The 14,692-nt window shown below is 30.6% G+C and overlaps 1 protein-coding gene and 1 pseudogene across 1 annotated transcript; one reads left to right on the top strand and one right to left on the bottom strand.

Annotated features, from left to right (window-relative positions):
- Nucleotides 1-7,949: 7,949 nt before the first annotated feature.
- LOC125825142 (NEP1-interacting protein-like 1) lies at nt 7,950-10,551 on the top strand. Its single transcript, XM_049504482.1, has 5 exons — nt 7,950-8,180; nt 8,788-8,966; nt 9,803-9,886; nt 9,980-10,147; nt 10,239-10,551. Exons 1-5 carry the CDS (start codon nt 8,009-8,011, stop codon nt 10,359-10,361), a joined length of 726 nt encoding a protein of 241 aa, XP_049360439.1. The 5' UTR covers nt 7,950-8,008; the 3' UTR covers nt 10,362-10,551.
- A 359-nt stretch (nt 10,552-10,910) lies between these two features.
- On the bottom strand, nt 10,911-12,512 carry LOC125825144 (premnaspirodiene oxygenase-like; annotated as a pseudogene).
- Nucleotides 12,513-14,692: the final 2,180 nt, after the last annotated feature.

Raw genomic sequence — 14,692 nt, 5'->3', positions numbered from 1 at the left:
TAGCAATGTCATAATCAGGACCAACAGAGCCTTCTACTTCTTTAATAGAGGGAGTTTCTTGATGAAACACAGGAACAGAGCATTCTTCTTCTAATCTAACAGAGGGAGCTTCTTGATTAACCACAGGAACAGAGCATTCCTCTTCTATTGCAGCAGGCAATTTTGATTCTTTGAAGACTAAACTAACTGGGGTGATCATGTTCCCATTCAAAATACTTTTTAACTTATCAGATGGAATTACATTAGCTGTACTTAATTGTTCCAAATCTTGATTTTCTTGAAACCTATTCTGGGCAAAGGCAGCACTGGATTGTACCAAATCTTAATTTTCTTGAAACTGATACCGAGGAAAGGATTCCACAGTTTCTTGACATTGCGATGAAGAAATTAGTAGAGAATCAAGAAAATTCTCTACATTGTGATCTGAAAGGATGATAACCTGAGAAGAATTGACGCTCCTCGTAATGCGACATACAACAAATTCCTCTTCATGTCGAGCATGACCACGTAGTCTTAAGGCCTTGAGTATTTTATCACAAAGACGATATTCTTTCATAATCCAGACATGATTTTTTTCCTCAAAACGGAAAGTTTTCTTGAACCCAATCACTGATTTCTTCCTGTCGTAAACTGGTCTACTATTGTCAACTCCTTTCCACAACAATTCCCCTGTTGAAGTTCTTACCATTCCCTTTTTTTTTCTTTAACTGAGTAAAAACATGATATTCAGTAGCAGTAGTAGTGGTGGTATCGAATAACTGAGAAGGTTTGTTGTTGCCATACAAGTCGACAACTTGAAATTGAACAGAGCTACTACCACTAACAAATTTGAGAAGTGAGATCATAAGTTGTTCATCGTCAAAATTCATCTCCATATTTTACCGAAAACAAAATTAATACTGCAACTTGCCCTTTGCATATTTATCGAATCCCTTTGCTATGTATAGAGAGAAAGCGTGTAAACATTCCGACTTTTTTTAGGATTGGAAACTATTTTTATATGTTTTTAGAATTCACACGTAATATAGAAGTATATAACCGTTAACTAATTTTATGTCTTATTGTAATAATATTTACAAGGAGTAACTTTCCATAACTCATATCTCTTTAATTTCTAATCTTAATCAAATTATTTCTGTATTCTCTTTTTTTTTTACCTTGATTTTCCATGAGTTACACCTCTTTAATTTTACTTTTAAGAATATCATAACTCTCATAATTTTCATGTTCATGACGTTCAGACTATAATTTGTAAGTATATGATATCTTATGGCATTTCTCTATTTTAGGTATATATAAATTCATATTTAAATTCATATAGATTTACATTCGAGGTTATCATTTTTCTGCTTCATTATATTGGTTCATGAGTAATTAACATGTAATAAAAAAGAAGTATATGAAATGAAGGTAAAAAATATTTCATTTTCAAGTATATATGTCCTTTTAATTTTATATGCTTCAACATATTTTTTAATATTTTATTTATATATGCATTTTATCATCCTCCAAGCAACTATGATCAAGAATATCTTTGTAATAATGAAGGGAACTTCTAAATTTGTCCCAAAAAATTGAAGACACACTTAGGATGTGTTTGGTATGAAGGAAAATGTTTTCCCGGAAAACAAGTTGATTTTTGACTTATTTTCTCATGTTTGGTTGGTGAGTAGAAAATATTTTCCGAAAAAGATTTTTAGTGTTTGATTTATGAATGAAAAACATTTTTGAGAAATATCTTTTATTTTTACTAGAGTAGAAAATAATTTTTTAAATTGAAAATAGTTTTTAAAAACAAACTTAAATTTTTTTGGGGGGTAGGGGGTGGGTGAAGGGGGGGGAGGGGGGTCGAGGGTAGGGGTGAAAAATTGAAATTTTGAAGTTGAAAATATTTTTGAAAAACAAACTTAAAATTATTTTTTGGGGGTGGGGGGTGGTAGGAGGGGTGGGTGGGTGGGGGTCGAGGGTAGGGATGAAAAATTGAAATTTTGAAATTGAAAATATTTTTTAAAAACAAACTTGAAATTTTTTATTTTTTTTTGGGGAGGGGGGTGGGTGGGGGTTCTAGGGGCGAAAAAATGAAATTTTGAAATTAAAAATATTTTTTAAAAAAAACTTAATTTTTTTGCGGGGGGAGGGGGGGCTGGTGGGTGGGGGGGTCAAGGGTAGGATGAAAAAATGAAATTTTGAAGTTGAGAATATTTTTTAAAAACAAACTTAAATTTTTTTTTTGGGGGGGGGGGGGGGGGGGGTTAGGGGTGGGTGGGTGGGGGGTCGAGGGTAGGGTGAAAAATGAAATTTTGAATTTGTAAATATTTTTTAAAAACAAACTCAATCTTCTTGAAGTTGGAAGAGAGTTTTGGAAAATGTTTTCCTTAAGTTTAGAAGGGAAGTCATTTTCCTTAAATTTGAGGAAAATGAGTTGATTTGGAAAACATTTTCCAAAACATTTAGCCCAACCAAACATGAGAAAATTGAAAAACATTTTCCGGAAATACCAAACACACCCCTAAACTATCATGACGACCTATTACACATTTATTATTCTCTGTGAACTTAATATCACCCTCAATCACTCATAGACGTGTAACACTCCTCATAATATCATTCTTTTCACAAAATAAGATGTCTTCTACCTAAGAATGGACACATTTAGGTTTCCTCATCTATTACAATTGTCTTCTTATGAAATCAACAAGCTTCATAACAATAATAATATCCTGATATTTTCTTTGCAAAATCATATTCAAATCATATGTAATTGTCACAATTTTCAATATTAAATTCAATATATGGCATGGATGACCTCATAATTGACGCCCTAATTTGCAAGAATTCTCAATATATGAATAATTGACGAGAATAAAGAATAAAGTTGTATATCATCCTAAGATAAGATTCCTAACAAGTATTATTAGGCCTTTTTAAGTTCAAATTTATTATTTAATTCATTTTCCGTATGAACTAATAGTTTAGGTATGAAACTCATACTTTCAATATTTTAGGTATGAAACTCAAAAAAATGATAGTTTAGATGTGTTTTTGACACTTATCTCATTTTTCAGCTTGACCATCTTACAGTATTTACCCATGCTTAAAAGAGCCTCCAAATAATATTTAAAACATGGGAAAAGGGTCTAATACTCCCCTCAATTTTGCTATTTAAAGCTGATATATCATCGTTATAAAAGTGACACACATATATCCTACCGTTACAAAATTGGCTCACAACCCCTTACCATTACAAAAGAGACTCATATATACCCCTACCATTACAAAAAAGATAAAATTAATTTTTCATTTTTTAACAACCCACGTATTTAATCTTTTTTCACACTTAATTTTTTGTTGACATCTTTGATTATTATTATTATTTGAGTTTCAAATACACCTATAGTTACGAAAAATGATAAAGTTAATTTTAAATTAATTTTTAAAAAAAATCATTTTTTTAAAAAAAAACATGCATTTAATCTTTTTCAGACAAATTATTTTTTGACTTCTTTGATTATTATTATTATTTGAGTTTCTTATTCTTTTTTTTATTATTTTTTCTTTCATTCCTTAGTGTAAATATAAGAGAAATAAAAAGAAAGAAGTGTGAATGAAAAATTAAAAAATTAAAACTATTTTTTTGCGACTATATTATAATTTAGTTTTTGTATTTGTATAAAACATTTGGGGGCATCAATAATAAATTTTACAAGAAAATAAGTAAAAAAAATAAGTCTAGCCCTCAAAATAATAAATTAATATTAGCCGTTGAATGAAAAAGTAAAAAAATATGTGTGAGAAGAATCAAATATATCCCTACATGGATTATTCTTTTAATAAATATTAATTTTAAAATATATTTTTTTCACCTCCGTTAAAGGAAGAGTGTATGGTGTATATGGACCACTTTCATAACAAAGAATATATCGACTCTAAATGACAAAGTTGAGAGGCATGCCAAGCCCTTTCCCCTTAAAACAATGACAAAAATGTCAAAAAAAATAGGGAAAATGCATAAGTACCCCCCCAACCTATACCCGAAATCCCAGAGACACACCTAACCTTTATTAATGTCCTATTACCCCCCCGAACTTATTTTATATGTAATATTCTACCATTTTTTGGCCTACATGGCACTATCAGGTGGGCCCAGCGCATGTTGACATTTTTTTCAAGGATAGTGCCACGTAGGCCGAAAAGGGGTAGAATATTATAGATAAATTAAGTTCGAGGGGGTAATAGGACCTTAGTAAAGGTTAGGTGTGTCTCTGGGATTTCGGGCATAGGGTGAGGGGGTACTTATGCATTTTACCAAAAAAATAATTAATATTATTCACATCATGATATTTCTTTGCAATAGTGTTATAGAAGTCGATTGCAATTAACAAGCAATGTATACAATATGCCAGGATTATCTTTCAGAATCAAAAGTTTTAAGATTATTAATTTCTCTTTACATATTACTTGCTCCAATAATCTTATCCTTGTATTTGATCTACTCAATGAATGGTCTAAATATAAATAGTAGATCTCTTCATTTAATGACTTTGTAGATGTATTTTTAAGATGAATAAAACTAAAAAATCGCTTGTATAAATTATAAGAACCACATATTATAAGTACTAAATAACATCTTATCGCTTCTAGTTTTTTATTTACCAAAAATCCCTTAAAAATGATGTTTGCGGGATACATAGCATTGTGCACGGAATACATTAGGTTTGATACATTCCACATAGCGAGATACATAGCGTTGTGCACGGGATACATGCGGGATACATAGGTAAATAAGGGATTTTAATTTTTTTTGAAATAAGTAGGGATAAATGGATATTAAGGTAAGTAAAGGAGTGTAGTTAAAGTAATTTGTCCTTCTTTTAATTATTATAACTGTCGAATATTCAATGTCAAAACCTAAATTATTCAAAATCTATAAATTTCAAATAAACAAAGTGTTGAACATGCATCTACAAATTAATAATTAACAAAGCCACAAGTTAACAATGTCAAAAACCTAAAATTTACAGATACTAAATTAACTAACACATTCATATTGACAATAATCATAAAATATCATTATTTGAAAAAAAAAATTAAAAGTCAAAAGTTATCACTACACATTTTTTGGCAAACAAAATTTCTGATTTATCACTAATACAAGTTCATACGCATCAATAATGTGATAAAACACTAAATTAATGAATGTAAACTAGCCTAAATATAGTAACACATCAACATTGAACTCAAAATCTAAGGATACCAACAAAATTGCAAGAACTTAAAATCAAGCCCTAAATTAATGGAGAAAAAACTAATATCATTGTTATTTGTAGATGATATAGTACTGATTAATGAGACACACAGTGGAGTTAATGCTAGGCTGGAGCCTAGAAGTGAGGAGACAAACGCTGGAGTCTAAGGGATTCAGGTTGAGCAGAATCAAAACAGAGTGATCTTCCGAATCTAGAGTAATAAGATTTGCATACAATCTACCCTCTCCAGACCCAATTTGTGTCATTTCTATGGATCAAAATTCTTTAAAAGACTCAATCTAGTTGAGTTAGATGCTAATGAAATCCAACACGAAGATGAAATAGTGAAAAGGCTAATCGAGATTCTCAAAAATAAAATAAAATTGCCAACTATCTCAAGAGTAATGCATTGGCTTTATAAATGATTGAAAAATAATTATAAAAAATTAATCAATAATTTGTATCTAGAGAAGCTAAAAATAAATTTTAAATAAAATTATATATTATTTTAAAAAAATATATTGAAAACCTCTCATTAACATTTGATTTTAGGGCCATTAATTTGATTAAATTGCTCCGGTTTTATAGCTACAAACATGACAAGAAATAACATTTTAATATTATAATTTTAATATTAAAATGTACTTAAACTTCAACTAATAAAGTATTCCTCTTCTTTCAATGTTAGAAGTCTAGTATAAATTGTATAAAAGTTTTTTTTTTTTAAATCCTATTAAATGTCTAATATCGACATTGAAATTCAATTAAATTTTAATATATTTCAAAAAATATCACATTAGATGGAAAGCACACTTCCTAATTATAAATGTCTCCATATCCTCAAACTCAAAACTCTTAATTAATAATAAAAAAGTGTTTACTACTCCATAACAACTCTGATTGATGTATACAAGTTGTATATAGTAGAAAGATTAAAGTGAGATGTGAAGGAACTAAGAAAAGTTGAAGGGGACATGGAGAATATTGCAAGTACGAGGATTTTCTCCTTTCTCTTGTAGTAATTATTACTCTCTCTTTAATTACTTGTTCACTTTTGAATTGATATACTTATTAAGAAAATAATAATTGACATAGTGAGTTTATCATTTTACTCCTATTAATTATGAAATGGATGAATTTTAAGATTTTCAGGAAGTTTTACCTTTTTCAAAGTAATTAATTGAGGGTATAATAAATAGAAAAATTGTCTTTCTTTGATTTGTCAAAATGGACAAATAATTAGAGCAATTAAAAAAGGAAATGTGGACAAGTAATTAGGGACATATGGAGTATATTATATTATATTATATACTCCTTTTGTCCATTTTTTATTGTCATGTTATGCTTTTTGAAAGTCAATTCGACTAATTTTTAAAGTTAAATTAGATTACATTAATTTGATATTTTAAATAAAAAATTTAGATATTCAAAAACTATACGAAAAACGTTACAAATTCTAATTCTTTGCATATCAATATGATTAAAAAAATATCATAAAATATTAGTTAAATGTTGACTCTAAAAAATAAACTATAACACTAAAAAGTAGATGACGAGAGTAGCCAATGAAAAAGGGCACGTGGTGCTTTGTGTTGATACATAAGAAAGAAACAATGCCTTGTTTTGATGGGCAGAATATTGGATGGACTTTGGATCCCACTGAATCCTTATAATTAAATAAAATAATACTACCTAATTTACTTATGACCTATCTACCTTCTTCACAAAATATCTCTTCCCAACTATAAATTCCCCATCTATTATCTGCCCTTCACCAACTCAATAGCGACTTGATAGTCGGCCAGGAGGTAAATTTTATTATATTAAATTTTATATAAGTAATATTATGTTTTTATTTTACTCTGTATCAAAGTAATATTATTTCATTTTTTTAAATGATTTTCTGTTTTCTTTTTAACTTCATTTTTTTCTATATACCTAGAGTGTTTTTCTTTTTGAAAAAAAAATAAATACCCTTATGTAGAATTTCTATGCCTTTTTGCTTCACTAGTGATTCGTTTCATTCTGTTTGGATAGTTGTTACGTATTATTTCATAATATATTATATTATATTGTGTTATATTTATTTCATAATGTATTATATTATATCTTTATATTATTTTAATGAATATAATTATATAATGTCACACATTAATAATTTAAAAGATAAACTTGCAAAAGAAAAAAAGGGTACAAATAGAATTGCTATAAAAAGGTAGAAAACAAAATGAGAAAGAAAATATTAAAATAAGAAGACGTTCACATCAAGTTGGTTTTTATACTAAATGAAAATTTTATAATACTTAAAAAATAAGAATTTAAGTAACAATTAAAAAAATAATGTAAATAATAGCAGCATAGAAACAAGTAACAAACCATCCAAAGAAAGGTGAAAATTACAACCTATCATTTTTGCTTCGTTAGCGAATATCGAAATCACAATTTATTGGAAATACAAGTTATGTCTACCCTCAAATCGATTTTGTCCCCTATGCCTATTGAGAAAAACGAGTGATCATCTAAAGCGCTTTGGTAATTTGTAGATCATTCCAACTCTCGAGCAAACATCAAAACTCCATTTTTTTTCTTGAAAAATAAAGGCAGATTCATTCGATCAAGACTTTTTCTTTTCCTTGTTTTGGAAGAAATAGAACGAGCTTTTCTTTTGTATGATTCCTTATTTTCACCTGCATACACAAGCAGTTGATTCATGTAAATCAGAAAAGACCAAGTCTTTTGCTGTTGATCGTTCAAAAGAATCCATGGAAATGGAATTCTACTCATACCCATCTCGTGTTTTCCCTCTTTCCTCTTCTATTTGTTCGTTTTCTATAAGGGATTTGGTTGATAGGGCTAAAGATTTCTTTACCGTTGCGGTTTCTGCAATCATTGGCAGCGTCTTATCTGCAATCTTCACCTTCTTCTTTGCATTAGGTGAGTATTGGGTATAGGTTTCCCTTCTTCCAATTTGTTAAATTCTGTACTTTCCACCACAATTTGATTTAGCTTTTTAGCATGTGTATAATTCTTGATGTATGTATCTATGCTCTGTATTGGGGGTTTGCATATGTTTGATCGGGGGGGGGAGGTGGGGGGGGGGGGTGTTGCCTTGTTGAAACTAGGCTATGATAATTTAGGGTGCTTCTTCTTATGAGTAGCAGAAAAAACAATCTTTTTTGGCGTTTCTATGCATAGCGTGACGTGACAATTGTACCTTTTGATTTCCAAAATATGGAAAAGATATTAAGCTCTCTTTAATGAATTGGTTGAGATATACTCTCCTAGGCGTGCTACGTTCGCACCCTGGTTTAGAAGTAAATGAGCAAGGGGTTTGATACCGTTGTTAGACCAGAATGGTTATAGGCATTCATATAACCACCCCAACTCTGTTTAGGATTTAGGTGAATTGATTGATTGACTGATAGATATGTTATTGAGTTCCAAATGTTTAGTGGCTGGTTTAGATTAAAAAATATGGGTTTCTTATCTTTCTCTACTTATGGTAGCTGGAACAAATCTGAGATCGATTGGCTTCTTGCAGTGGGCACCTTATTAGGAGCATTGACTGGAGCTTTGATTGGCCAGGAGACGGAGAGTGGATTTGTTAGAGGTGCTGCAGTTGGTGCCATCTCTGGTGCTGTTTTCTCTCTTGAAGTCTTTGAGTCATCTCTGTTACTATGGCAGTCGGATGAATCTGGAATAACATGTCTTGTTTACTTGGTAAGCAATATAGATTCTTTCTCACTGATAATGCTGAGAATTGGTTCTCTAATATTATAACTTGAGTATATGGGATAATAATAGATGGGTAAATCATGTCCTGATCCAATATTGGCGTCAATCTACATCTGACTCTCGCAAACCTATGTTGCTCGGACTCTTCAAAAATGTTAGCGGGTGCGTATCGGATTCTCCAAAAGTATTGTATTTTTGGAGAATCCGACCCGGGTGCAGCATCGAAAGTGAAGAATCCGCACAACTTAGCTACAAACCAACAACTTACGACACCATAGTCCCAAATTAGATAAGGTCAACTATATGAATCATTTATATCCATTAAGCTTCAATTGGACCGCTTTCATTCCTATTTAATAATTTTATCTTATAAGAAAATTTAGGCATTTGCTGACACCAAAAATTCTCTATATCTCACATCTATCCATATACTGACATTCAAATCTCTAGATAATGTAGAGGACACTTCGCAAATATGGATCTAATGCAAGTGTACCAACCCGACTAAAACCTAAATCCCAACTAGTACTTTTTGCTTCCATTCTGTTATGTTCTTCCCTTAGTCTTTATGGATTCAGAGATTGTAGATCTCTAGAGACAGTTTTAGGTCCCAAAATATTTCAAATGACCTTTCTTCTACTCCTTTATGTGTGCTATTTTAACATCAACATTTATATGACACACTCGTCTTGTAGAAATCCTCTCCCCCCCCCCCCCCCATCAAATGAGGAAGCTAAGAGAGAGAGCATTATTACAATCTTAAGATCATTTTTGTGGCTCTAAGGTTTATCCTTGATTGATGAAACTTTTAAACTAAACAGATTGATGTACTCACAAGCCTGTTAAATGGTCGATTGGTTCGCGAGAGGATTGGCCCAGCAATGCTAAGTGCAGTCCAGAGTCAGGTATGTCATATATGCTACATGACTGTTGGCCATCTAAAATATTGCCAGCAACGTACTTTCCCTTCATTGTCTTGACTCTTTCTTGTTGATCAGATGGGAGCTGTTGAACTTGCATATGACGAGGTCCCTAACATTTTTGATACGGGTGCGGCTAAAGGCTTGCATGGAGATTCTGTTGAAAAGATCCCAAAAATTGTAATCACAAAAGGTAACAACTTGGATGATTCTGGAGAGAGAGTCTCTTGTTCCGTCTGCCTTCAGGTGAATTACATTAACAACTTTTGTTTGCTATTCGTCCGGATACTGCATTACTTGTTGATCCTGAATCCTTTTCGCTATTGTATGCATACAGGACTTTCAACTGGGAGAAACTGTTAGATGTTTGCCACAATGTCATCACATGTTTCACTTGCCATGCATCGACACATGGCTGTTGAGACATGGCTCTTGCCCAATGTGCAGAAGGGATCTGTAATTGCTCCATAAACTATACCAAGGTTATATAAGTTCTTCATACTTGCTTGTATGGTTTCCTTAGCTGTCTTTCTTCACTTGCTCCAATTTTCAAGGAAACCTGTGTATTTAGTGGCAAGTATGTGCTTTTTCGAGTTTGGTTGTTGTAGACTATTACTTACCTGTAAATTGAGCTATTGTAGTGTTCACTAGCTACTTCCACTTACTGGTATTCTCTGTCAATGTGTCTCATGTTTGCATGCATCGTGGGATTAGTATAACATCTTGCAATTCCAATCAACTGATTCACAGTGAGTATAAATAAGTTGCCCTTGTAAAAACAGAACAACAACATAAATCATTCTACAAAATTCCCTTTAGCCAAATCCATAGATAAATACAAGAAGGTTAGTTGATGCTATAGCTAGGCAGCAGAAATGAGTTCTCGATTAGATTATTTTTTTTCATTCAGAAGTTTGTCTTATACAAACATTTAAATACATATGTAAAAATCAAAAACCTTTATTTATAATATAATACCCCAGTCCCCAAACAATTACTACTGTTTCAATAAACTCAAGGATCATAACGAGTGGCAATCAAAACAAGATCATCCTTTCTTGTTGCAGAAATTCCAGGTGACTCTGTCAAGTCCAAATTTTCGTGACTTTGTCCGTTAGGGAGTTTCCAATCGAAGTGATAAAGCAATTGAGCTAAAGGTTGTCCAACATTGGCTAAACCAAATAGCATTCCTGGACAAATCCTTCTTCCTGCACCAAACGGAATAAATTGATGATGACTTCCAAGAAAGTCAACAGAACTATTTTCAAATCTCTCTGGTGAAAAGCTTCCAGGGTCATCCCAACTTTCAGGATCTCGTCCAATTGCCCATGCATTAACTATGACTCGAGTTTTGAAAGGTATATTGTACCCATCAATCTTTGTATCCTCCATACATTCTCTAGGGACTAACAAAGGAATTGGAGGGTGCATCCTTAAAGTTTCTTTGATTACTAACTTCAAGTACTTTAACTCATCAAGATCAATTTGTTGAATACCTTTCTCCTCCTTCAAGACTTGTCTCACTTCAGCTTGTGCCTTTGCTAAAACATTCGGTTTCTTCATCATTTCAGCTAATGCCCAAATTATAGTAGTCGATGATGTCTCAGATCCCGCGGAGAACATGTCCTACATGATGAAAAAAATTTGAATAAAACAACTATGATATCGTTCAGGTTACCATATCAAGCTTGATATAGAAAACTTACGACTAATATTGATTTAATATTATCATCCGTGATGGGAATTTGAACTTCTCCACTTTCTCTAACTCTTAACAAAACATCGATCAAATCTTCACCTCCAAATTCACCATTACCCTTTTTACCATCCGCTCGATTTTGTTTGTGCTCATTCACTACATTTTCCAAAATTTCATCGATTTTACGATGTGCCTTCACCAGTCTAGTTTTTGAACCACCAACGTCATGTAACATTTTCCATGTAGGGAAAAAATCAGCAACACTAAATCCACCTGCCAATGATATTATTTCCCTCATAAAAATTATCAATTTATCTTGGTCACAACATATTTTTCCTAAAGCTGATCTACAAGTTACCGAACTTGTAAACCAAAATATTTTATCTGTAAGGTTGACCGGAAGATTATTAGGCATCGTTCGTATAGACGAAACCATCTTCGATAGCTCGTCTTGACGAATCGAGCTAAAGAATTTGACCATCTTGGCACTAAGGAGTTCAAGTATGCAAATTTTACGAATTTGTCTCCAATATTCACCATAAGGAGAAAATGCTATATCCGTACTATCATAGTGGATGATGTCGGCCACTACAAGTTTCGGCCTCGTTGCAAAAATGAGGTCGTGAGTTTTTAGTACTTCCTTAGCCATACGTGGTGAAGAAATGATGACGGTAGGAATTTCTCCGAGTTGAGTTGTAAATGCATGAGCGCCCCATAGCGTTTTGCTAGATTTTTTAGACCATGATGAGGGAGTGGGCCTGCCACTGCCAAATGATGTAAGCTTCCAATAAAAGGTAATTTCCATGGACCAGGAGGCAAATTTAGCTTTTGAATTTTCCATTTTTTGAATAGAAGAAATATGGTTGAGAGAAATACCAAAAATGCAACTAAGTTAGTGAATTGAATCTCCATTATTTTTCAGTTGGAAGGAATTAATATTGATGGATATTGCATTATTAGTTGATCTAGTTATATGTAGTGTCTTTTGTGTCATTAAATTCAAAATTGTTGGGTTAGCTATTATATCATGTGGCTTGCTAGTTTAATTAAAGTCAAAATTGTTAATCTATTGAAGTTTCCAACTTTGAAATTTTCTGGAACTACAAAAAATATTATTCCCTCCGTTTACGTTTATTTGTCATGTTATGTTTTTCGAAAGTTAATTTGACTAACTTTTAAAGTTAAATTAGATTATATTAATTCGATATTTTAAACAAAAAAATTTAGATATTCAAAAACTATACGAAAAATACTATAATATCAATATGATGAAAAAATATATCGTAAAATATTAGTCAAAATTTTTAAAATTTTAACTTCAAAAAAGAAAACTATGACAATTAAAAATTGATAATATTAAAAGTAGACAAATATAGTACGAGTTAAAGGTGTATGTGTTAGTGTCGCCAAAACCGACGAACTTTAAATAGAATGATTGATGGCATACGTAGTTTCCTTAAAAAAAAACTGCTAGCTAGTCATGCATATAAGATATAACTTGGCTAAATATTACAGATTGGGGTGAAAAGCAAATTTTATTAACATTTTTTTTTAACTTCACGTGTATAAATTAAATAACAATAACAATAATAATATATTCAACCTAATGTTACAATTACGTATATGTGGAAGGTAAGAAGTATACAATTTTTACAAAGTAAAAATAATAAACGTGGTTTAAAATTTTGAAAAGTTGATATAACAATATTGAAATTATATTGCACCGCTTCAATATAATTTGATTACTTATTGCAATACTTATAATTTTAAAGAGGACACCAAAAGCAATTTTTGATGTTTTTGTATAGATAACAATAGATTTTGCAGAATGCAGAAGGTTTGACTAGTGTACAAAATCGAATCGAGAATCGAATCTAATCGCAAATCGAAAAAAACCTAACTAATGATCATTTGATTTGACCTGATTTGGTATTGGAAAAAAACGGACTATACTTGGGTTGGTTTGATTTTATCTAAAAGAAGTCAACCTAAGACCAAACCAACCCCACATTATATATATAATTTTTAAATTTTATCTTATACATAAATATATTGATATAATTTCTAAATATTTCTTATACTTTTTCATAATTTTTATTTTTTTAACATATTATTTCAAGTTTTTTGAGACTTACAATTTTGAATGGTCCAATAAAGATTATAGTTCATAGATATTAATAACTCTATTAATAAAGCTCAATTCAAAATCGAATCAATGCTAATGCTAACAAAACAAAATTGATTCAACACTAAAAATAACAATAATATTGAATATTTGTTCTTTAGTTTTACATTGGTTTTGACATTTAAAATATATAACCTAATTTTAATTTTTCTTTAATGTTTAATCATGTAATACTTATTAGACTTATTTTAGCATGATGTAGTACATAGTTTTAAATTATGATCATTTTTATTATGACTTATTAATTTGTAATATTTATTTTATGCGATTTCATTATTATTTTTTGTTGAATATTTTAGTGTCATCACCTATCTCATATTTTTATTTTTTTATTTTTTTTAAAAACACCTTAGATAGTTGTATTTTTGTTGGACTAAAGAAATATTTGGAGCACAAGTTAATTATATGTTTGTATGAATATTTTATTGGAAAAATCCAGAAAAAAGTCGAGGTTAAAAAATCGAGTTTTATTAATTTGATTTGGTTTATGAATTTAAAATTCTAACACAAATCGCTTGATTTGATATTTGAAGAAATCCAAACCAACTCAGTCATGTACATCCCTAAGTTTGACCATTTGGAATTTTTTTTTGAATATTTTAATAATATAAGATAATAAAAATTGTGAAAGTGAGAATAAATAAATATATATATATATATATATATATATATATATATATATATATATATATATAATAATGGGTTCATGTTAGTTTTCAAAACATAAATTAGGTAACAAAATAAATATATATATTATAATTAAAAATTACTTCATTTCTCAATCATTACAACAAATCGCACATTAAAAAAGTAAAAAATAAATTTATTATATTTTCATCCCAAAGAATTCTAATTCTTTTTAAATTTAACCGCACATGTTTTATTGCCCTTATAGTCGAGCAGTACC

This window comes from Solanum verrucosum, unplaced genomic scaffold, assembly GCF_900185275.1.
Source record: "Solanum verrucosum unplaced genomic scaffold, falcon-dt-bn FXZP01000113.1, whole genome shotgun sequence".
In the NCBI taxonomy this organism is placed as follows: Eukaryota; Viridiplantae; Streptophyta; class Magnoliopsida; order Solanales; family Solanaceae; genus Solanum; species Solanum verrucosum.
Note: the sequence above shows the minus strand (reverse complement) of the source record. Positions and strands in the feature narration are given on the sequence as shown.

Excerpts from the sequence above, each read along its gene's own strand:
- LOC125825142 (XM_049504482.1), top strand. The coding sequence starts at position 8,009 with ATGGAAATGGAATTCTACTCATACCCATCTCGTGTTTTCCCTCTTTCC. Across the intron at positions 9,887-9,979 it reads TAAGTGCAGTCCAGAGTCAG|ATGGGAGCTGTTGAACTTGC; the intron begins GTATGTCATATA and ends CTTGTTGATCAG. Across the intron at positions 10,148-10,238 it reads CTTGTTCCGTCTGCCTTCAG|GACTTTCAACTGGGAGAAAC; the intron begins GTGAATTACATT and ends GTATGCATACAG.